The 25,310-nt window shown below is 41.3% G+C and overlaps 2 protein-coding genes across 8 annotated transcripts in view; both read right to left on the bottom strand.

The window, feature by feature from the left end:
* The window catches only part of traf1 (TNF receptor-associated factor 1), a 55,873-nt gene extending 50,503 nt beyond the window's left edge, over nucleotides 1-5,370 (bottom strand). Inside the window, exon 1 of the mRNA XM_059993818.1 lies at nucleotides 5,030-5,370. The gene's annotated coding sequence lies outside the window, so the exon portion shown is untranslated. The remainder of the gene's footprint in view (nucleotides 1-5,029) is intronic.
* Nucleotides 5,371-18,308: 12,938 nt separating this feature from the next.
* Nucleotides 18,309-25,310, bottom strand: part of LOC132407398 (TNF receptor-associated factor 1-like) — a 53,328-nt gene continuing 46,326 nt past the window's right edge. For all 7 annotated transcript variants that reach the window (XM_059993820.1, XM_059993819.1, XM_059993826.1 and 4 more), the window contains 2 exons: nucleotides 24,504-24,652; nucleotides 18,309-19,766 (listed from right to left, as the gene is read on the bottom strand). In XM_059993820.1, coding sequence (XP_059849803.1) covers nucleotides 19,524-19,766; nucleotides 24,504-24,652 — 392 coding nt within the window. In that variant the 3' untranslated portion in view covers nucleotides 18,309-19,523. The remainder of the gene's footprint in view (nucleotides 19,767-24,503; nucleotides 24,653-25,310) is intronic.

Raw genomic sequence — 25,310 nt, 5'->3', positions numbered from 1 at the left:
ATGCTCAGTTCCGCTAATGCCCAGGAGAATTCTTTGAAACAGTACCAGAAAGGGTAAATAAAGGCAAATAGGCGACACGGTTTCACATAGCCTATATGAATGGCCTACTCTGTGCTGTGTTGCTAAATATATAAATAAATATGTGGATTCTCAGAAGACCTTTGATAAGGCACCAAAATACAAGCTCTGACAAAGCAGAGGGCATATGGAATTGCAGCAAGAATAAAACATTGATTTAAAAAAAGCTGAATTAGGACATTGCAGAAAAGTAGAAAACAGCATTTTAAGATCAATGCTATTAATCTGGGAACATTACTAACGCTGAGCAAGAGCTTAACACAATGCTAAAACATTTCAGCTAGCTTGGAAATATAGTTGAGAGGCAAATTAAAATGGCTGTGAAGTAGGGAAGCCTGCAACACCTGTGAAAAATACAAAACAAAACAGGTGAACTATAAAAGTGGCACTGCAGATTCACAAGTCAATTTTAGTTTAATCAAGAACATAGACATTTTATTCTGGTAATATAGAAGTCAAAAATTTGGCCAGACCTTGTTAATACTCCAAATTTCTTGGGTCCACAAATTTTTATACAAGTTCTGAAAGTTTTAGAATTATAAAAGAACACAGAAGCACTAGAGAACTTTTTTTTTTAGGAAAAATAAACAGGTTGCATTTTATTATCCTTTGGAGAACTGGAGACAAGATTTTGTGGACTTGGTTTCCAAAACTATAAATAAGTTGGACAGAAGAGATTCAAACCCAGGTTCAATGAGTACAAGGTAAATAAGGAGTATTGTTTTTACTTTGAGCAACTAGAATGTGGAACGCACCACCAGAAGAAATGAATGGTGAAACAATTTAGCTGCTTTGGTAACTAAAGAAATGAGTATATGAGAGAGAAGATATAGTATGTTGAAAGGTTGGGAAGAAGAACACTAAGTATTTATTTCTGTGCTCTATATTACATCAACTAAACCTAGAAATTAGATATATTCCATTAGATGGAAGTTTTCTTGAAAATTAACTTCTGGACTCCTAACAATGAATTGAGCCCAAAATACAAATTACAAAATAAACTAAACTTGCCTGTCATAGGAAATTACAGGGATTTTTTTTAAAAAGAATTATAAGAGAACATAAAAGCACTAGAGAAGATTTTTTTTTAATGTAGAACGATAAGAAATAAGAATTATTAGGAAAAATTATTGTACTCATTGAACCTGGGTTTGAATCTCTCCTGTCCAACTCATTTATAGTTTTAGAAACCAAATCCAAGAAATCTTGTCTCCAGTTTTCCAAAGGGTAATAAAATACAACCTGTTTAGTTTTCTTAACAAGGTCTGGCCAAAATTTAATATGTACGTTTTGAATCCTATATTACCAGAATAAAATGCCTATATTTTCGATTCTGACTTGTGAACCTGCAGTGCTACTTTAATAGTTCACCTGTTTTGCTTCTTATTTTTCACAGGTGTTTCAGGCTTTCCTACTTCACTAAAGGGATAGTATAAATCAACAATCAATCGATATTTTGAAGGAAAATGAAACATAATACAAGAACTGATGCACCATCAATAACTCACACTGAGACGTAGGCGAGATATCGGCTACGTCTCAGTGTGAGTTATTGATGGTGCATCAATTTTATTGACTGGAAGAAGGAACCAGGAGTGAGTGTCTATCATACAAGGTCCTGGAGACTGAGGCCGATCTTCAGGCCGCAGGTCTCCTTTATACAGGGGCCTGTGGGAGGAGCCACAGGAGCAGTCAGCAGGGGCGTGTCCCGACAGGCACATAGTTCACCACAAGAACAAAGAGAAAAACATGACTTGGAACTAAGGTGACAGTAGCCCCCGGTTAATAATGTGGCAGTGCAACTTGTTGGGACCTATAGTCAAGTAACACAGATCTTTTCCAAAAGTACTGTCTGATCTTCTGAGTGTTTCAAATATTTTCTGTTTACACTTCAGATTTCCAGCATTTATTTGATCTTCAGTGTTGTGAGTCTGATTTCCTATAGCACAATCATTGCTAAACAATGGTTCACAAATGTCCTCTAGAAATAGATATCTGCCATTCTTTTCCACCCAAACCTATTTCCCCAAATAGCAAAGGAAAAATGGTTGATACTCTGAAACATTGTACAGTGACATTAATCTCTGTGCAGCGTTACGTCTGGTTCAAGAAAATGGCTTCTCAGAGAACTGGGGATGGGTTTTATATATATATATATATATAAATGATCTTACCAGTTACATCTGCACCCTATAAATAAGCAGAAGTAGATCTCAGCTACAACTGAAAGGAATACCACATTATTTTGAATTATAGACTACCACAGCACCATGGAATTATCAAAATTGAATTTCTTTGCCTATTCTAGAAAAATTTTATTTGGCAATCATTAGATTCCCGGCAATATTCTATCTCTCACTTGTTACTCGAAATGTTGATGCGAGTTCTCACCTGTGAATACACCAAGGTTCCTATCAGTCTCTTAAATTATTATACGGCGTATGTCATAGTCCTATTTTATATTCCAGAATAGTAATAATTTTGTTAACCTGATGAAAATAACACTGTATATTGAATGAGAATACGGAGTGCGCTCTGACAATATTATCCGAACAGAAGTTCCGGAAGAATGAGTGTATAACGAAGTGCTCACACAAAATACTGGAGGAACTCAGCAGGTCAGGCAGCATCTATGGAAAAGAGTAAACAGTCAATGTTTCTGGCCAAGCCCCTTTTTCAGGGCTGACGTCTCCACCTGAAACATCAACCGTTTACTCTTTTCCACAGACGCTGCCCTGACCTGCTGAGTTCCTCCAGTATTTTGTGGGTGTTGCTTTGGATTTCCAGCATCTGCAGATTTCCTCGTGTTGATAATAAAATGCTCCTCTGATCCACTTCACTGTATGGAAGTATTAGGTGCATCAGAGAAGGGATTGGTCAAAGGCTCTTGACGTTTACTAATCTTCTTCCAACTGAAGAACCACTTTTGCATTGACAGGAATTGCAATTAGGTCTCAGGCAATTCTTCATAACAGAAATGCAAGAGTTGCATATATTTGCATTCTTTCTGCATAAAATCATCCATAAATTCATGCAAAGTGTAAATTAAACACTTAGCTAATGGAAGGTATGATACAGGTTCTGCAAGGCTCAGCCACATGAAAGGAAGCAGTAGTTTTCTCTAACCACTTCTCTCTGCTGACAATACTCAACAGGATGTTCCATAATACCACCACACTTTATTCTCTGAGAACTTCTTTCATCATTACAGCTTTCACAACCTCAGGATATCCAAAGGCTTTATAGCTAATAAGGTTTAGTTTGTAATACTGTATAGTAACCGTTGTAATACAGGAAACACAACAGAGCAAAACAATTTCATACTGCTGAGGAAAAACATCGGTTCCCTCCTTCAAGAGAGCAACAGGGGTACATAATATACAGTTGAGAAACTATATGGGGTCACCATAGAGTACTACAAAAGAATGACACAAATTTATCATTATGATTTCCTGCTAAATTAACTATGGGAAACTAAATGCGTCATTGTGAAACACAGAAGGTGCATTCAGACTATTGACAGAGGGAAGAATTACAGGTCTAATCAAGCAGACCCCTATATTAACTTTTTTATATAGTATTTCATAAATTCAAATATAGACCATTTGTAGACCATCCTACAAAGTCATAAAAAATCTAAAAAAAGATAGCATTTTCAAAAGTGTGTTAACTTCTTTCTTTTTAGCAGCCTTGTGTCGACACAGAAGTGTTATTTGGGAAACGAAACAACTGCAGGAAATCGTTACATTTTGTAATTAAAAATGCATTGTTTTACCAAAAAAGCAGCCCCAGAAAGTAAACACCCTCTGCAAATAAAATAGGATACTTATCATTCAATCATGCCTTGCATTACCTCTTTTTTGTTATTTTTGTTAACCAGTAGTAATGCTAATCTCAGGACTTAAAATGTAATAACTAAACTAGCATCAAAAACTATTGGTGAAGAAAGTTCTGAACATCCATTACTCTTCAGGAGAACTGGCTCTACTTTCTTTAGTCTCTTTATCCTAGATTCCCGAACATGCAGAAATAACTTACCCACATCCACCCTATTAGTTGTAATTATGGAAAAACAGTGCAGCTAATTCCACTACCACGTCTTCTAACTTTGTCAGGACTTTTTTCTTTCACGTACTTATGTTTCTTTTCAAATGCCATGGTCTGAATTTGCTTCAACAAACGTCTGTTAGTGCCTTCCACTTATATATATTTATACTTTAAAATTGGCCATTTTAAAACACTTTACATCCTTGGTGATTTTTTTTAAGAAATGTTAACAGGTCTATCCCTGCAATGTTTCTCATGCTGTAAATTTTATTCTAAATTTCCGAAGACAGCTGTAGCAAACATGCGAAACAACATTTCTCTTCGTTTCATACGCAAGCAAATTTCACGTAGCTTTGAAATATGGAGCAAAGGTCAACGATTAGCAGACTTTTGAAAAGAAACCCAGCAGAACGACACAAAAATAAAAAGCTAGAAAATGACCAAACTCAGTTGAGGAGTGGATGACTGGAGCATGAATGTTGTACAGGCTTTGGAAACTGTAAAAGGGGAAATATATTTGCAGTAAAGGGAGCACAAATTCACCTCGCGGTTAAAATAAGTGATAAAAGTCGAGATGTTATCGGGTGCGCAAGCGCAGTGAGGTACAACAAAGGAGAATTTTGAATATCGCTCACAGGTACAATGAAAAACTTGCACATCAATATTATTTAAAGTTCGTTCTAAAGCAGTTAACCCACATGTTGGCTAAATTCGGAGCAGCAGGAATATTGAAGAGAAATGAACGTGGCTGGGTGGACAGAAGTGCGGGGTTTTAGAGCAGCGGGCGTCAGGGGGGAAAGGGGAAGGCCCAGGCCCAGGCCCCCGCCCCACCTCCCACCGAACGCCCTTTAAAAGCTGCGAGGCCACTCTTCAGCCAGGCGATAGCGGGAAGTATTAAAAGTACCTGAACGTGTGGGTGGAAGGTGGCCGCTGCGAAGGCCGAGTCCGCTGTCCCCCAAGCCACCAGGCCGCGGTGTGAAGGGCCCCCCCACCCACCCCCAGGCGGTCCCCTCGCTGCCGTCGGCCCTGTCGAAGCAGAAGTTCGACCAAAGTTGTCCCCGATGTTTCCTCCCCACCTGGCGCTTCCGCTTCTGCCTGCCCAGTTCCGTTTGAGCAGCAACTTCCTGCATGTCTGAGGCGACGCCACCCTCGACAGTGTTTGGGGCGCTATGGCGACCTGTTCCTCGGCTAGCAGGAGCAGCTATGCCGTCCAGAGGCTGACACGGTGCTCTGGAGGGACCTTGTCCGCCTGTCAACAGCCCATGCCTCGATCAGTCAGATTTATTTGATTGTGGGACTTGTGAACGAATTTGGCTGCTGACCTTACGAAGGCTGTCGACCCCACAGATCCTGCCTGACCCTGTTGTATTCCTCCAGCTATAGTATATCAGTTCAGATTTTCAACATCTGTGCAGTTTATGTCTACACTTCAGAATGATCTCACTGCTTATAACATGCATCGTGTAACTCCCATATAAATTCAAGTACTGTACTTTTTTCCCCTTCCGTTGAAAGCTTACTGCATTGAAATATTGACTGTTCCACCTGCAGTTGCTTAAGGCCAAATGAGATTTGCAACATTTTCTTCTTGTCTGTTGTAATAGCCTAATCAGTGACCAGAACATGGAACAATAGAAGCTCTTCAAAATTCAAAGTAAAATTTATTATCAGAGTACATAGGTGTCATCACATACAATCCTGAAATTCTTTTTCTACGGGCATACTTAGCCAATCTATAGAACAGTAACTGTAAACTATAAACATCAGAAACTAAACAAACTGTGCAAATGAAATATAAATAAATAGCGAGCATGAAATAACAATATAAGAGTCCTTAAATGACTAACTATGCCCTGTTGTTTAAGAGTCTGATGGCTGAGGGGTAGTAAGTGTTATCAAACCTGGTGGTGTGAGTCCTGAGGCTCTGGTACTTTATTCCTGATGACAGCAGCGAGAAAAGAGCATGTCCAGGATGGTGATGATCATGTCCAGGATCTGATGATGGACGCTGCATTTCTACAGCAACATTTCATGTAGATGTGCTGAATGGCTGGGAGGATTTTCCTCGTGATGTTCTGGGCCAAATCCACTACTTTTTGTAGGATTTTCCGCTCAAAGGCATGGGTGTTCCCATACTAGGCTGTAATACAGCCGGTCAGCACACTTTCCACTACACATCTATAGAAGTTTGCCAAGGTTTTCGATGACATGCCAAGCCATAGACTCCTGAGGCTCAGAAGTAGAGACATTGCCGTGCTATCTTCTCAATAATATTTGTATGGTGGGTCCAAGACAGGTCCTCTGAGATAGTGACAGCCAGGAATTTAAAGTTACTGACCCTCTCCACCTCTGATCCTCCAATGACTACTGGCTCGTGGACCTCTGGTTTCCCTCTCTTGAAGCCTACTATCAGTTCCTTGGTCTTACTGACATTGAGTGAAAGGTTGTTGTTATTACATTACTCAGCCAAGTTTTCAGTCTCCCTCCTGTATGCTGAATCGTCATCCCCTTTGATAACAGCCCACAACAGTGGTGTTATCAGCAAACTTTTACATAGTGTTGGGGCTGTACTTAGCCACAGAGTCATAGGAATAAAGTGATTAGAGCAGGGGGCTGAGTACACATCCCTGTGGTGCTCCTGTGCTGATGGAGATTGTGGAGATGTTTTTGCTAATCTGAACTGACTGGGGTCTACAAGTGAGGAAATCCAGGATCCAAATGCACAAGGGGGTATTGAGGCCCAGGTCTTGGAGTTTACTGATTAGTTTAGAGTGAATGATGCCAAGTGGTAATTGATAAAGAGCATCCTGATGTATGCATCTTTGCTGTCCAGATGTTCCAGGGTTGTGTGAAGAGACAAGTTAGCATCTGCTGTGGACCTGTTGCTTTGGTTGGAGAATTGGAGTGGATCCAAATCGCCACTCAGACAGGAGCTGATATACTTCAACTGCAGCCTTTCAAAACACTTCATCACTGTGGATGTCAGTGTCACTGGGTGATAGTCATTTAGACAGGTTACCATGCTCTTCTTGGGCACCGGTATGATTGAAGCTTGTTTGAAGCAGGTGGGTACCACACACTGCCAGAGCAAGAGATTGAAGACATGAACACACCAGCTAGTTGGTTAGCACTGTTCTTCAGTACAGTCCGTCAGCCTCCTGCAATCACCTCTTAGTTGTCTTGATCACTGGAACTTTGCTCTTCAGGCTGTGTGTGTGCAGGTAGTAGGAGTACAGCCAAATGATCCCACTTGCCAAAGTGTGGTCTCAGGAAGGAACGAACAAGAGAAAATCTGCAGATGCTGGAAATCCAAGCAACAAACACAAGATACTGGAGGAACTCAACAGGCCAGGCAGCATCTATGGAAAAAAGTACAGTCGACGTTTCAGGCCAAGACACGTCGGCAGGACCGGGTGAGGAGTCATCTTTTTTTCTCCAGTGTCTTGGCCCAAAATGCCAACTGCACTTTTTTCCATAGATGCTGCCTGTTCTGTCGGGAAGGAATGATAGGCATTCTTTAATATAGTGTTGCAGTGGTCTGGTGTGTTTGGACCTCTGGTGCAACAGGTTATGTGCTGGTGATAATTGGGCAGCATTTTCTTCAGACAGGCTTGGTTAAAGTCACTGACTATAATCTGAAATGCATTGGGATGATCCATTCTTGTTTATAGACAGCATTGTGCAGTTTGGTGAGTGCTTGCTTATGAATGGCCACTCTTGGAATTACGGGTGAGAACTGCCTACATTTAGAATGGCCTACATTTAATCATTAGTTATTCGAAGTCAGGGGAACAAGAAGTCGACACAAACTCAACATCTGTGCACCAACAAGAATGGACTAAAAAGAATACGCCGCCACCTCTTTCCTTGAGGTTTGATCCATTCTGAAAATAGTAAAACCTTCTTGTTGGATAGCTGCGTCCAGTGTGTTCACTGTTAACCAAGTCTCAATGCAACAAACAATTGCGATCTGCCTCTGATACAGCAGCCTTGCCCTGAGGTCATCAATCTTACTTTCAAGTGACTGTACATGCTCTAACAAGATGTAGGCAGAGAAGGCCTCATCCCTCTGCATTTGAATCCCACCTCTTCTGCCACATTTTCAGCCTTGGTCTTGGCCTTGACCTTTAAAGGCGCTATGCCTTAAGGGTTGACATTTAACCATCAAATGTGAGGTCCGAATTCATTGATGTACTTCTGTAGTCTTTTGTTGAGAGGAAATTAAATGCTGCAGATTGCAGCAAAAGTAGTTCAAAGGATTATACTTTAGAGGAAAAGCGGTACAAATTCCTGCAGCTTGCAGAGAGTTGCCCAAATACACCAGTGCCATCTTGACAAAAAATGCCAAATACAGTATGTCTTCCTGTTGCAGGCTGCATTGGAACCTCAACTTCAGCATTAATGCATTTGAAGGCATGTTAATGGTGGAAGCATTAGTGGTTTCAGGAATGGCCACTGAAGTGTCCTGCACAATGGAGAACGTTTAGAGAAGAAATGATGATGGTTCAGGCAAACAACTTCCTGTGGGGGTAGAAAAGAAGGGTAACAAGTATAGGGAACTGTGGTTAATTGGGGACATGATTGGGGAATATATAATTATAAGTGGTATAAATAGGGTAAACTGCAGGAAATTTTCCCCTTTTCAGAAGTAGATAAAACTAAGGAAGTAGCTTTAGAGAGTGGTGGGCATCTGGAATATACTACCTGAGAGAGTGGTTGAGGCTGAGTTGCTGGCAGCATTTTAAAAGCATCTAGATGAGGATGTGAATTATCTGAGCATAGGGCAAATGTTGAAAGGTGGGATTAATAAAGGATGGGAAAGGCATTAATAATTGATGGACTGAATAGCCTGTTTTCATGTTCAACAGTTCTTTTACTCACTGCATTCTTAAGAATTAGGGGCAGGAGTACTTCATCCATCCCTCCAAGCCTTCTCCACCATTTAAGATCATTGCTGATCTACCTTGCTCCATTTTCTTGTCTATCTCTTTATACCCCAATTCCCTTAATATTGCTGTTCATAGTAGCAGGGAATCACAGGGCTGAAATACAAACCTCTTTTCCCACAGAAACTTGCTGACTTGCTGAGTATTTTCCCTTTCTAAGTTATAATTTCCTGCATCTGCTAATTTTACTTAATTTTCATTAATTGATTACCCCCTTACTATTTTCAATGAATGAGCATCCACTGAGCATTTAGATAGACAATTCCAAAGCCCCTCCCCTTTTTTTATTCTGGCATCCTCCTCCTTCATCTTTAGTCGTGAAGAAGGGTCTCAGTCTGAAACATCGACTATCAATTCATTTCCATAGATGTTGCGTGATCTGCTGAGTTCCTCCAGTAATTTTTGTGTGTTCCAAAGAAATTTCTCTTCCTCTCAGTTCTTCAACATGAGATAGTGACCCAGGATCCTCATCCTTCCTGCATTCAGCAGCCACCAATGACATGGCTGTACCAGATATAAGGATTTGGGCATTTATATTAATATCGCCTGATAGTACTTTTTCTCAGCTCTGGCATATGGTGTTCAATCTGAACTGTTAAGCTTTTCTTTTTCAAAAGGTATTGCGTTACCTGCTGAGTAGTTCCACAATTATCTGTTTTTATACCTATAGTAAGGTCTTCTAGGTGTATAGCTGTGTAATCAAATATCTCAAAACTTGTACTACTGTACCTCAAATCTTGTGGGGATGGATGCTTTTGGACCTGATTAATTTAGCTTTGAAATATTAACATAATATTAATCGCATGACAATATGTCTAAGGACAAATCTCTGTCATATAAAGAGGGTAATCAATGAATGAAAATATAGCAAAAAACAGCAGATGCAGGAAAACTGAACTAAGAAAGGGGAAATACTGGAAAATACTCATCAGGTCTGGCAGCATTTATGGGAAATGAAACAGGATTTATGTTTCAGTCCTGAGATTTCCTGCTGGGATAAACAGCAAAACTCTGCCACAGCCAATGAGGTACAAACAATGGTGTGCTTTTCCAGTAATATTTGAAGGGGGAATGAAATAAGCTGGACAGAGAAATGGCACCCAGATCTTCTGTGCATCTGGATGGAGTTTCTAAATGCAGATACTCAAACTACAACCATCATCTAAATATCCTATTGATTAAACTTATCCCATGTTAAATCAGACACAAAGCCGATACTATCAAAAGTTGGATTTAATGATTTTAATATCAATAACAAGGAAGCACTATATTAAGCTAGATCAAAAGATAAGGAATAGAATGTTTAAAGAGGAAACAGGAAGTAAGAGAACAGTGTTCAATACCTGGGACTTTCCTCTGTTACAGAAATATGATTAATCTATAACTAGACTTGAGCAGTTCTAAAATCCCCTAGATTAAAATTGTGTATTTTCTGTGAATAGCTGAAATATCTAATGAATTACAAGTGGTATTCGTGTGATGACACCTTTGCTTCAGTTCTTCGAAAAGAATCCCAAAATAAAGCACAAATGAACTATTGAGGCCATATACTCATGAGATTTTAGTGCTCTCCATACAAGCTGTACACCAAATTATTCTTTGAATTTAGTTCTTTGTAGAATTCCATTCCATAGTATTTATAAACCTAATCTTCAGATTGAAAAATGTCTTCTAAAACATTCATTTTTGTAGCACGTATCCAAAACAAGCTAAGATTTAGTCTGCAAATTTTGTTCCAGCCTCTTCAATTACATTGTATCAACAACAATTAGTATTCATTTAGCATATTTATCATAATTGGAACATCCCAAGTCTGCTCACAAGTAACAAATAAAGTTCAAAGTATGGTAAATTTATTTATTCTTTATTGAGATATAGCATGAAATAGGCTCTTTCAGCCCTTTGAGCCGGGCTGCCCAACAATCCCCCAATTCAACCTTAACCTAATTTTGGGACAACTTACAGTGACCAAATAACCTACTAACTGGTACATCTTTGGACTGTGCAAGGAAACTGGAATACTGTGAGAAGAAGCCAAAGCACCCAGAGGAAACCCATGTGGTTACAGGGAGAATCTACAAGCTCTTTACAGACAGCAGTGGGAATTGAACCTGGGTCACAGGTTCTGTAAAGCACTGTGCTAACCACTACGCTACTGTGCTGACCCTATACTATGTACAACCTTAAGATTCATCTCCTTATAGGCAATCACAAAACAGAGAAATCCAATAAAAACCTCTTAAAAAGAAGACCATCAACCACCCAATGCACAGAAAAAAAGCAGATAGTGCAAACAATAAAAGCACATAGAATTCAGAACTGAAATTCATGAAAGGAATCTAGCAAAATTGGACATAGTGACATAAAAGGAAATATAGATCTAAAAATATTGTTGCCAGTAACTCATTACGTTGGTAGTCAAATAGGAAAAACTGATGGGGTTCCCCAATAATCCACTGGCATATTGAGCACTTTGAAAGATGAACAAAAGCTTGGTTGATGAGTCATGTTTAAGGAAAGTCTTAAAGGACCAAGGATGGATAGAAGATGGAGATTTAGGAAAGGAAAATTTAGAGATACAATTAAAGCAAAGATCAGACATGGTGGAATGATAAAACGTGGGTAGGATGAAGAAGGCAGAATTGCAGAACCAATGTTAGCCAGCTCATTAACAGTGGTCTGGAGTGAATCAGGAAATGGGTTTTGAATGATTTTGCACAAGAGATTGAATGGGGGTGGCTGACCTGCGGTGCATTAGAATTGTTAAATCAAGTGATAATGAAAGACTGGGTAAGGACCACAGTAGTGTAATGTTATTGAGCAAGAAACAGACAAACTTGATTGTGGTACAGATATGTGCTTCATTGCTCTCTTTGAATTGAATTGTGCGGTGCCATTTAAGACAGTTGCCAGGGAATGGAGTAATGTTGGATTTTAGAGAGCATAAGATTTTCATGTGGTCCAAAGGAAATGGTTTCAGCTTCCCCACCTTTCAGTTGGAAGAAGACATGGCTGATTTAGCCCAGAATATTGAACCCAATGACTTGGCTTCTATGGCTGTCTGTGGTAATGAATTCCACAGATTTACCACCCTGGCTAAAGAAGTTCTTCCTTATCCATGTTCTATATGTTAGTCCATTTAATACTGAAGCAAGGAGAAATTTGAGTGTGATGAATCTTTGGAATTCTCCCACTGGAGGCTGTGGAACCACATCATTGATTGAATTCTAACAGAGATCAATGGGTTTCTATGACAGGACTACTTTCATTTCTGTAATGTAAGGTGATTATGGCCCTGCTTTTCCCAGCTGGTGTTGAAACCTCCTTCTGAGATTTTATTGACTCAAGACTCATGAGGGATTAAAGAATGGAGTACTAGGAATGACACCATCACAGTGTTTTGTTCCATCATCACCTAATCGATGTAAATTTGTGCTCAGCCAAACATGATTGGTGGAAAAATGTAAAATGACCACAATGGGATATATCTGAATTGAAAAAGAAAGTTGTGGTAACTTCTACTTTACAAAAGACCACTCAACAATTTTATGGCCAAACGAAACATCTTTATCTGGGACGACAAATGATAGTACAATAAGAGGCTTCCAGGCACTTTGTGTGGCATGGGTGGTGGAACTATATACAATGCATACCAGGAGTAAAAACACCGCCAACCCCAGAACCCGCCTCTTGTTACCAAGAGCTTCCCAATTAGTATTAACTTACTTGTAATAATACTCACATTACAACACTTCTCCCCCTTTAAAATCCAACATTCCCCAAATGTAGAAGAACAGGGAAATAAAAACAATGGTATCATTAGCAACAGGTTACCAATACAAAACACCTAAAAAACGTGGCAAATTCAACATTCAATCTAACAACAAAAAAAACTATCCAATCAAAGATTCAATCTGTCAGGAGGTTTGCGAGGGCACTGCGATCTACACACTACCCCCAGTGACCCAGCAGGCACCGCTGGTGAAGATGTTTTGGGTGGATCTAGTGTTGGGGACATGAGAGGGGTCTGTGTGTCTGCATGAGAATGTCCATCCTCTTCAGGTGACTCTACCCCTTCTGTCAGTGTCTCTCCCTCGAGCAAAGTCACTGGTGGACATGCTTCCCCAGTAGTCTGTCTCACCATTGGAAACTCCATGGAACTGTCTATCTCTGAGCCAGAATCATGATGCAGGTGCACATGGTCCTGATCTCTGCGGAAAACATGCCCATCAGTCAGCTTAACAACATAGGAGACTGGACCACTCTGCTTAAGAATAACACCAGGTAGCCATTGCTGATTGTTTCTCACATAGACATTGTCATCTGGTTTTAACTGTCTCTCTCACACATGTTGATCATGGCCCTCCTTCTGCTTTTCCTGCTTTCTTTCCACTTTTGCCTTCATGTCCGGGCACAGCAGGTCCAATCTTGACTTAGGCCTACGCCCCATCAGCATCTCTGCTGGAGTGTGTGCAGTCGTAGTCTGTGGAGTGAGGTGGTATTTAAACAGGAAACGTGAAAGCCGGGTACTAAGAGAGTCCCCTGTCATCCGCTTCAGGCCTTCCTTCACTGTCTGAACAGCCGGCTCAGCCAAACCATTTGAGGCTGGGTGGAAAGGGGCTGTCCGACTGTGACGAATGCCATTTTGCCACATGAACTCATTGAACAGCTCACTGGTGAACATCAGGCCATTATCAGTGACCAAAGTGTCAGGCAACCTGTGGACTGCAAACATTTGCCTGAGTTTGTCGATGGTTGAGGGGGCTGTGATGTTGTTAATAATTTGAACTTCGATCCATTTGGAGTGTGCATCTACCTTTACAAGAAACATCTGCCCCATAAAGGGGCCAGCAAAGTCCAAATGTAGCCTAGACCAGGGGTAGACTGGCCACTCCCATGCGTGCAAAGGAGCTGGTGGTGGCATGTTCAGATTGGTCTGACATTGTGTGCATGATTTTACCTTGTTCTCCAGATCCTGATCCATTCTTGGCCACCAGACATAGGATCTTGCAAGGTTTTTCATTCGAGACACCCCTGGATGAGTCTCATGAACTTCCTCCACAATCTCTGAACGGCCAGGGGAGGCACGATGACCCTTGCCCCCCAGAAAGTGCAGCCATCCTGCAGACTCAATTCTGTCTTGCGTTTGGCATAAGGCCACAGTTTCTCTCCTTCCACAACTCTGGACCAACCTTGTAAAAGAAAGGTCTTGACTTGAGACAGGGCTGGGTCCCTCTCTGTCCATTGCTTGATCTAAGTTGCCTTTACAGGTGTTGTGGACAGCCTGTCCAATGAAAACACAGTCTCTGGAGGCACATATGTAGTAGCAGGTGTCTCAGGTAAAGGTAGTCGACTCAGCGCATCAGCATTTTCATTATCCCCACCCGCTCTCTACACGATAGTATACTGGCAGGCTGACCATGTGAGAGCCCAACGCTGTATCCTGGCTGAGGCTAGTGGTGGGATGCATCTGATCTCCCTGAAAAGGCTCATCAGTGGTTTATGGTCCATATAAATTGTGAATGCACGTCCATAGAGGTACTGATGAAAGCATTTGATCGCAAAAACAATGGCAAGACCTTCTTTGTCTAGCTGTGAATATCCCTTCTCAGCAGCCGTCGGGGTACATGAAACAAAACCAATCGGCTTCTCTGAATGGTCCTCCATTACGTGTGAGAGAACTGCCCCGACTCCACAGGGCAAAGTGTCTCATGAAAGGGTAATCTCCTTGTCTGGGTCATAGTGAACAAGCAGCTTCACTGAGTGCAGGAGTTCTTTCACTTCCTTGAAAGCTTCCTCCTGCTCTTCACCCCACTGCCTCTTAGTGTCATTGTGAAGCAGCTTATACAGTGGGGCCAAAACCTTTGAGAGGTCCGGAAGAAACATGTCATAATAATTCACATGCCCAAAAATGATCTGAGTTCAGTGATGCTCTTTGGGGTTGGGGCCTCCTTGATAGCTCTCACTTTGCCCTCCAATGGGCAATGCCCCTCAGCTGTAATCTTGTGCCCCAGATAGGTCACACTCGGAGCCAGGATCACACATTTCCGCGTTTCAATCGCAGCCGTGTGTCTGAGAGCCTTTTCAGCACCTGTTCTAAATTAGCCAGATGCTCCCCCTCTGTGGCTCCCACGATCAAAATATCATAAAGATACTCTACTACGTGTGGAATCCCCTGCAGCAGAGTCCATTGTTCTCTGGAAAATGGCAGGGCAAGACACCACTCCAAACACCAGGTTGGTAAGCATGGCTCATGTCCAGCTTTGTGAACAGCTTACCCCCTGATTTGGTTGCAAACAGGTCAGCCACCCGTGGCAATGGGTACTCCTCCAGCTTAGAGACCTGATTCACCATAAGCTTGTAGTCTCCACATATCCTCACCGTTTTATCTGCCTTCAAAACTGGAACAATGGGAGCCGCCCACCTTGAAAACTGGATGGGCTCAATGATGCCCAGTCCCTGTAACCATTCCAGCTCATCCTCAACTTTGCCTTTCATGGCATAGGGCACCAACCTGGTCTTAAACAAATGTGGTGTGGCTTCCAGGTTGACGTGGAGTTTCACGGTCACGCCCTTCAGTGTGCCCAGCTCATCCCTGAAGACGTCACTATACTGCTGCAGAATGTCTTCCGTCATGTGTGCATACTTAATTTCATGCCAGTTGAGCTGGATTTTGCGAAGCCAATCACGGCCCAAAAGACTGGGCCCACTGCCCTTACCTATCACCAGCCTGGCTTCAGCCTTCTGACCCCCAGTTGAAATATCCACATATAACACCCCTAAATGAGGTATGGGCTGCCCCGTATAGGTCCTGAATTTGAGCTTAGACGGTCTAATGGGAGGCAGGTTGGACCCCCATGTCCTTCTGTAGGTCTCCTCACTAATGACCAATGCAGTAGCCCCTGAATCAATCTCGAACTTAATGTCCTTTCCCCTGACGGTAACTGTGGCATAATATGGTTCAGGTGGTTCCTCATCCATTTCTGCCCCAAACATGTTGAAGGCACACGCTGCCTCTCCGTCTGCTTCTCCTAGGTGGTGTGTGGCTGCCTGAGCCTGTTGAGTTTTCCGCTGCCCAGGCTTAACCTTACACTTTTTAGCTAAATGTCCCTTTTTGCTACAAGCATGGCAGACAGTATCTTTGAATTTGCAAACATTTGCATAGTGCATCCTTCCACACCGAAAACATTCCACCCACTTTGCCTGTTTACCAGTCTCCCTCCTGACTTGGTGAATTGCTGCCGACAGCGACCCCCCCCCCCCCCCCCCATGTCCTTTCTTGATATATTTGGCATTATTAGCAGCCATCTCCATGCCTTGGGCAATCTCTAGGGCTTTCTTGAAAGTCAACGGTGGGGTTTCCCCCAACAAGTGGTGTAGTGTGGTGTCATTATTAATGCTGCATACTAATCTATCATGGATCACGTCAGCCAACACGGCTCCGAATCCCATCCTCGTTGCCAAAAATATGTGGTAACTTCTACTTTACAAAAGACCACTCGACAATTTTATGGCCAAACGAAACATCTTTATCTGGGATGACAAATGATATTTACAATACAGAGGCTTCCAGGTACCTCGTGCAGCCTGGGTGGAGGAACTATATACAATGCACACTGGGAGTAAAAAGAGCGGAAGTAAAGACCCCACCAACCCCGGACCCTGCCTCTTGTTACCAACAGCTCCCCGATTAGTATTAACTTACTTTTAATAATACATTACAACAAAAGTGATAGGTGAAATTTGGGAAATGTGAAATAATCTGCTTGGGTCTTATAATTTCCCTCCATAGATACTGCTTGACTGTTCAGAAATTGCATTACAGATTATTTTTCAAGAACAACATCCAAAAGGGGGTGACTTTGATGTCACAAGGTTAATGAGAAAGAAATCTCTTAATGCTGCACGCCAAGAGAGAACAATGATTTCACAGCCTTATGTCAGACATATAATTAAACTGCATAAGCAATATCCTATGAATAAATATAGAGTACTTCATCACAGAAACAGGCCATCATAGTCCATGCAGACCAATCTTTTGCCTAGTCACATCCACATGCACCTGGATCATATCCCTCTAAATGCGTCTCATCCCTGTACCTATCCAAACTTCTCTAAATGTTACAATTGAACCCTGCATCTATCACTTCAGCTGGTAGCTTGTTCCATATCCACACCAATCTCTGAATGAAAAAGTTGGCTTGTGAAATCATGGAAATCTTACTGGTTAAAAATACTGATTTTATCAAAACTACAATTGTTTTAATATTAACTCTAATGTTGAAAGAATGGGAATCTTTCTTACTTCCTATTACTTGATCTAAATATTGCAACTTCCCTTTAATTAAAGTTACTTAGGCCAGAATGTGTCTTTCATGGTTCTGGTATTTCAGGAAATGGGTTTTGAGTGAATTTGCAGAAGAGATTGAATGGGGGTGTCTGACTGGAGTGCATTAGAATTGTTAAATCAAGTGGTAATGAGGGATGCCATGACTGAAGTAAGCAACAATTCTTTGGACAAATAGATATCATAAATTAGTAGGCTCAGGGACATATAATCATTTAGTTTTGGTAAAACAGGTTGAGTACCTCTTCTCCAAAATGCTTGGGGCCTGAAGTGTTTCAGATTTCGGATTTTTTGAATTGTGAAATATATAATGAGATAGCTTGGGATCGCTATCATTTCCGACTCAGAATTTACATGCTACCGGGAAGCAGTCTTTGCCTTACACTTGTTCATTATACATACATACTGATACAGCCATTCAGTGTGTTAGATTTTCATCAGCGATGATCTTGGCAAACTCATCAATGAATTTCTCTGCTCCTTCGCAATCAGCAGCTGCCTTATCACCACAAATCTTTTAAAATTTAATACAGCACCTTTTAGAAACATAGAAAACCTACAGCACAATACGGGCCCTTCGGCCCACAAAGCTGTGCTGAACATGTCCTTAGAAATTACCTCGGGTTACCCATAGCCCTCTATTTTTCTAAGCTCTATGTACCTATCCAGAAGTCTCTTAAAAAACCCTATTGTATCTGGCTCCACCACCATCGCTGGCAGCCCATTCCATGCATCACTACTCTCTGTGTAAAAAAAACATCCCTGACATCTCCTCTGTACCTACTTCCAAGCATCTTAAAACTGTGCCCTCTCGTGTTAAATTCTTAAATTTTTGCAACCAGCCTACTGAATGCTTACAATTATCTTCAATTTTCAGTTCATCTTGATAGATCTGTGCTTGTTTAATTATCAGTGAAACGTTAAGCGGCATACTGTGCGTTCACACTGCCGTTGATGAATCTACTCTTTCGATACACAACTGAGATCTTTTTTTGGCTTTATGTAGCATTTTTCCTATTTTTCATTAAGTTCTTTCATTACATATTGCGAGGTCTCTTCTTAGAGTTGCTAGCAGTGTGCAGGACCTGCGCACAGCCAGGGAGCCTTCTCAGCGCCTCGTAGAATTTTCCATTTGTCATGTCAGATCAATGCTCAGAAAATTTAGGATGTCAGAGATCTTCAGATTTTGGAATTTCAGCAGCTTTTCCACATGTGACCATATTTGTGACTGGTCACATGTGCAAACGCCTATAGTCTTTTGAAGTTGTCAGGAATGAAATAGTCATTGGGAGGAATTATGGAGGAAATTGGTATAGGTTGCTGTCAGGGACTCAGTGAAATAGTCCCTGACGTCAGAAAGGTTAGGGGGGGGGGGTCCTGTTATGAGCATAAACTGTTGTAGTCTAGTTATTTCATTTCCTATGACGTAAGTTCTGATACTAATTCAGTGCAGAAGAAAGAACGATAAAGGTCTATATTTTATACACTCAGTGGCCACTTTATTATGTACCATCTGTATCTAATAAAGTGGCCACCGAGTGTACATTCATGGTCTTCTGCTGCTGTAGCCCATCCATGTAAAGGTTCGACAGGTTCTGCATTCAGAGATGCTCTTCTGCACACCACTGTTGTAATGCTGGGTTACTTGAGTTACTGCCGCCTTCCTGTCAGCTTGAACCAGTCTGGCCATTCTCCTCTGACCTCTCTCATTAACAAGACATTTTCACCCACAGAACTCTGCGCACTGGATATCTCTTCTCACCATTCTCTGTGAACTCCTGAGTGTTGTGCGAGAAAAACCCCAGGAAGTCAGCAGTTTTGAGATACTCAAACCACCCTGTCCGATACTATCAATCATTCCATGGTCAAAGTCACTTAAATTACCTTTGTTCCCCATTCTGATATTTGGTCTGAACCTCTTGACCATGCCTGCATGTTTTTATGCATTGAATTGCTGCCACCCGATTGGCTAATTCGGTATTTACATTGATGGTCAGGTGTACAGGTGTATCTAATAAAGTGGCTACTGAATTTATGTCACATGCTACCTATGGTATAAATTACACAATGCCAAATAGTAACCATCTCCCTAACATTTGGCTCATCTACTGTATAGATTCCTGTGGTCTGCCTGCAGGGACAATCTCTGCACCTACAAACATTTCATCATTGTCCACACACTCGGAGATGAACTGATTGAATTCAGACACTGTCACAAACATGGAGAAACCACACGGTGCGTTCATTCTTTCCACAGGCCTTTGTAAAGCTGGATCCTGGCTACATGGAGTGCACATCTTCAGAATGGACTGGTGTCGATCCCTTGGATTTAGTATAGCAAGTTTCACCTGTGAAAAACATATGCGTAATCTCAGCTTAATCTTTTGTGTAGCTGGATTTTAAATTATTGCAAACATACTAAATGATAGATCACAGTTTGCTGCCTCAGGAAATGATATTTATTCCTTTATTTCCCCTCTTTGTCGGAACAACAGCTCTTCCTTGCTCAAAAATTAAATGACTGCCTCCAATTGGCTCTGCACCTTCAGAGAGTTGTACCCTCACCTGAGAAATGTGTTCCACTTCAGCCCTCATCTTCCTGCTACATCCATTCTGTCTTGTCCTGTTTTGTTTAGGACATAGAGGACACAGAATATAGAACAGTACAGCACAGGAACAAGCCTGCTATTGTACCGAACTACCTAAATGAATAATTAACTGTCTAAGTAAATTAATCTTTATGCTTAGACTGTCTTAATTTCCCTATCTAAACATCAATGTCATATTAGCCTACACTTACACCCCAGGCAGTGCCGTCCAGTCACCTACCATGCTCTATGGAAAAAAAAACTTGTCCTGCATATTTCCTTTGAACCTACTGCCTCTCTTTGTCCTTTAATATTGGACATTTCAGCACTGGGGAAAATGACACTGGCTATCTACTCTATCTCTGCCTCTCATAATATTATAAACCTTCTGTCAGACTCCCTGCAGAGAAATCCATCCATGTTTGCCGCACCTCTCCTGGACAATAGCAATATCTACGTCAAGATGCTATTCATTGATTACAGCTCAGTGTTCAACAGAATCATACCCTCAGCTCTAATCAACAAGCACCAAAACCTGGGCCTCTGTACCTTCCTCTGCAACAGGATCCTTGACTTCCTCACTGGGAGACCACAGGCCATGCAGATCGGAAAAAACATCTCTTCCTCACTGACAATCAACACTGGCGCACCTCAGGGATGTATGCTCAGTCCGCTGCTCTAGTCTCTCTACAGCCACCACTGTGTGGCTGCACACAGCTTAAATGCTATCTATAAATTTGCTCATGACACAACTGTTGTTTGCAGAACTTCAGATTGTGATGAAGAGGTGTACAGGGGTGAGATAAATCAGCTGGTTGAGTGGTGTCACAACAGCAACCTTGTACTCAACATCAGTAAGACCAAGGAATTGATTTCAGAATTCTGGAAAGGGAAGTCAAGGGAATGCACACTAGTCCTCATGAAGGGATCAGCAGTGAAAAGGGTGAGCAGTTTCAAATTCCTGGGTGTCAACATTTCTGAAGAGCTATCTTGGGTCCAACATATTAATGCAATTATAAAGAAAGCACAAGAAGGGGTTTGAGGAAACTTGGTATGTCACCAAAGACTTATGCAAATTTCTACTGATGTACTGTGAGCATTCGAACTGGTTGCATCAATAGAGGGGCCACTACACAGGATCGGAAAAAGCTGCAGGAAGTTGTAAACTCAGCCGGGTCCATCATGGGCCCTAGTCCAGCATGGTCAGATCAGCCAAGACTGTTTTAAATGGCTGGGCAGGCTCGACGGGCCAAAAGGCCTACTCCTGCTCCTATTTCTTATATTCTTATGAAGACAACTTCAAAAGAGGCAGTGCCTCAAAAAGGTATTGTCAGTAATCCATTATTAAGAATCCACATCACCCTAGACGTGCCGTCTTCTCATTGCCATCATCAAGGAGGAGACACCGGAGTCTGAAGACACACTCTCAACATTTCAGGAACAGCATCTTCCCTTCCGCTATTAGATTTCTGAATGGATGATGAACTGATGACCACGACCTCACTAATTTTTTTAACTCTTTTTTGCATTACTGTACTTACTTAATTTTAATATACATTTCTTTAAAAAATATTACGCATTCCAATGTACTGCTGCTGCAAAACAACAAATTTCATGACATATGCCAGTTATGTTAAACCCCATTTTGATTCTGATTGTAACAAATGCTCTCTAATCCAGGCAGCGTCCTGGTAAAGCTCTTCTGCACCCTCTCCCAAGCCCTGACAACTTTTTAATGGGATACCCATAATTGAGTGCAATGCTCCAGATATGGCCTAACCAAAGTTTTATAAAGTTGCAATATAACTTCCCAACTTGTGAACTCAGTGCCTTAACTAATTAAGGCAAACATGTCACATGTCATCTTCACTCCCTATCAACCTGGGCAGCCACTTGGATGGAGCTAGGGACGCAGAGCCCAAAATCCCTCTGTACACCAACACAGTTGCCATTAGCATTGTACTGACTCTTTTACACTTGATTGCCCAAAGCACAACATCTCACATTTAACTGGATTGAGCTCCACTTTCCATTTTTCCATCCATACTTGCAACTGATGCACATCCCACTGTATCTGTTAGCAATCTTTTACATTATCCATAACACCACAAATCTTTATATCAGTTTGCCACCTCCATCACCGTGCCCTTAATTCACTGCTCTCCTAATCCTCAACCACATCTGAAAATCCAGAGTGGGCACACTTTTCTCTTGCATTGTTATCCTTCCCTCATCATTAAATGCTCTTTCCTTTCGATTCTACTTTCTCCTGTGTTTATCTCACTTTCAGAGATGGAGTCTTGCTCATCTTAGCCTTGCTCTTTCAAACAAGGTATTCAACCTTTTCTTTTGCAGTAAAATACAAAATTGACTCTGTCGTTCCTATTTTCTCTGCTTGAGTGCAGCTGTAATGGAGTATAGAGAGCATTGCCTTTTTCTGTGCAAGATAATATTTCTAGAGTAACATACAGAGATTAGGAAGCATCTGTGAAAGTTGATGTTTAGGGCCAAGAGCCTTCATCAGGATCACGAAATGCTGAGTTCCACCAGCATTTTGTATGTGTTACTCTGGATTTCTGGCATCAGCAGAATCTCTTGTGTTTATAAATAGTGTTTCTCAATGTTGAGAATAAGTTGAAGGGTTTGGTAAAGAAGCTGCTGTGATGGTACACATTCCACTACTTCTCTTTATTGTTCCTACTACATTTGGTTTTGGTTCCTCAATTTTTGGAGAAAAACTATTTTCATTAATGTTGGGCAGTAACTCCTGTAGACTTTACTTCATCTAAATTAGTGCATACGGTGCAAACTAGGGAATAGCCAGAAATGATTGTGGAGTGTGTCATTCAGAAGTTTAGTCCTATGTGGGCAGGACTTGGGGGGTGGATAGTTTACAATAGCCTAAAGCAAACAATGGAATAAAATGTTGAAAATTAGAAATTGTCAAAAATAAACAGCTGGAGTTAGCTGCTTAAAATACCTGACCCCTATGTACTGTGCTGTAATGTTCTGATAGAAAAATGAAGGCTTCCCCCCCTCCCCCTTTCTTTCTCCCGAGGCCTCCCGTCCCATGATCCTTTCCCTTCTCCAGCTCTGTATCTCTTTTGCCAATCACCTTTCCAGCTCTTAGCTTCATCCCACCGCCTCCGGTCTTCTATCATTTCGCATTTTCCCCTCCCCCCACTACTTTCAAATCTCTTACTATCTTTCCTTTCAGTTAATCCTGATGAAGGGTCTCGGCCTGAAACATCGACAGTGCTTCTCCTTATAGACGATGCCTGGCCTGCTGTGTTCCACCAGCATTTTGCGTGTGTGGTTATGTAGAAGGGAAGTTTTCGGTTGATCTTGGAGTAGGCACAGCATTGTGGGCCGAAAGGCCTGTACTGTGTTGTAATGTTCAATGTTCTATTATACCTTTGATTATTTATCCATATTAAAAATGCTATCTTAATGCAAATTATTGTTCTTCAGTTCCTAATAATGGCTCTTTCAGCAGCTTTTGAGGAACTTGGTCAGTCAACCTTGTATAAACCAGATGTTTTTATTGAAAATTTAAAATTATTTCTGAGATTAAAAGTTCTTCTAAACTGAGCCAGATTATGTATTTTTAATAGAAATCAAAATTTGAATTGTTAGATGCTGTAAAGCAGGGGTTCCCAAATTTTTTAATGCCATGGACCAATACCATTAAGCAAGGGATCTGGATCCCATTAAGTTTGGGAACCCCTGGGAGCTTTAGCAAAGCTTCATAATCATCCTCAGGGCTGCGTGGTAATGTAATGGTTATCACAATGCTTTCCAATACTAGCTGTAAGATTAGGGTTTGATTCCCACTACTGTCTGGAAGGAGTTTGTATGTTCTCCCAGTGTCCATGTGAGTTTTTTTGCAGGTCTCTCTGACCTTCCAAAGCTGGACAGGTTAGGGTTAGTAAATTGTGGTCATGCTACATTGGTGCTGGAGGCATGGCAACATTTGTGAGCTGCCCAGCACATTCTCCGCTGACTTGATTGGATGCAAATAATGAATTTCACTGTACATTTTGATGTGCACGCAACAACAAAAAGCTTATCTGTAGTCTTTGTCAGTGTCAACAGAATGTTCATTTACACAAATAACTGGTGCTTAAGGTGAACTTGACTTCCTGGGTAAATGTGCCCCAGCAAGTGAGTGATCTCCCTACTTTTAGCTAGAAACATTAATTCACCAAAAATACATTTGGACAGATCGCATATGATTTACAAGAAACCAACCACTTTTGCTTTTAGGAACAGAGCGCCAAATATTTCAATTCACAAATTAGAAGCCACATGCTACTGTGCAAGATGTTTCAACTTTGTGCATAAATAAGACTACAGAACGTAATAACGTTATTTGACAAGTATTTAAAAGAGGGAAGGATCCCATCTAATAGTTTGAGCAAATAAAAAGTGCACATGAAGGAATTTGAGCATGAGATGAGGTTAGCAACATACTTGTACTATTCCATAATTCCTTACGTTTTCTTTAAAAGGCCACTGAGTCAAGGCATCATATTGTCCTTTGAGTAAAATATAATAAAGTGAAATGTGTGTTCCCTTCGTGTCTCCATGGCCATTCAGGTAGATTCGTAGACACATCTTATAACTATATGTGGAGAAGTAAAATTCTGTGAAAGTAACAGAGAAAAAGGAATCAATTTTAGACCTAAACACGAGAGATTCTGCAGATGCTGGAAATCCAGAGCAACACATACAAAATGCTGGAGGAACTCAGCAAGTTAGGCAGCTTGAATGGAGTGGAGGCTTTGGGCTGAGACTCTTCATCCAGACTCATAGAAATGCTTAAAATTATGAGAGACATACAGTCAGTATCCACCTTTCTAGGAACCTCCTGTTTCTAATAAAGTTGCCATTGAGTGCATGTCTGTGGTCTCCTGCTGCTGTAGCCCATCCACTTCAAGGTTTGACATGTTATGCATTCAGAGATGTTCTTCTGCACGCCAGTGTTGTAACACGTGGTTGTTTGAGTTACTGTCACCTTGAACCAGTCTGGCGATTCTCCTCTGACCTCTCTCATTTACAAGGGATTTTCACCTACAGAACTGCCGTTCACTAGATGTTTTTTTGTTTTTCACACCATCCTCTGTAAACGCTAGAGACTGTTGTGTGTGAAAATCCCAGGAGATCAACAGTTTCTGAGATACTCAAACCACCCCAACAATCAATTCTACAATCAGTCACTTGATCACTTTTCTTCCCAATTCTGATGTTTGATCTGAACAACAACTGAACCGTTTTAAGGATTGAAAATACATTTGTTATCAA

Source organism: Hypanus sabinus, chromosome 18 (genome assembly GCF_030144855.1).
Source record: "Hypanus sabinus isolate sHypSab1 chromosome 18, sHypSab1.hap1, whole genome shotgun sequence".
Classification (NCBI taxonomy): Eukaryota; Metazoa; Chordata; class Chondrichthyes; order Myliobatiformes; family Dasyatidae; genus Hypanus; species Hypanus sabinus.
The sequence above is the reverse complement of the archived record's forward strand: the minus strand, read 5'-3'. Positions and strand labels throughout refer to the sequence as shown.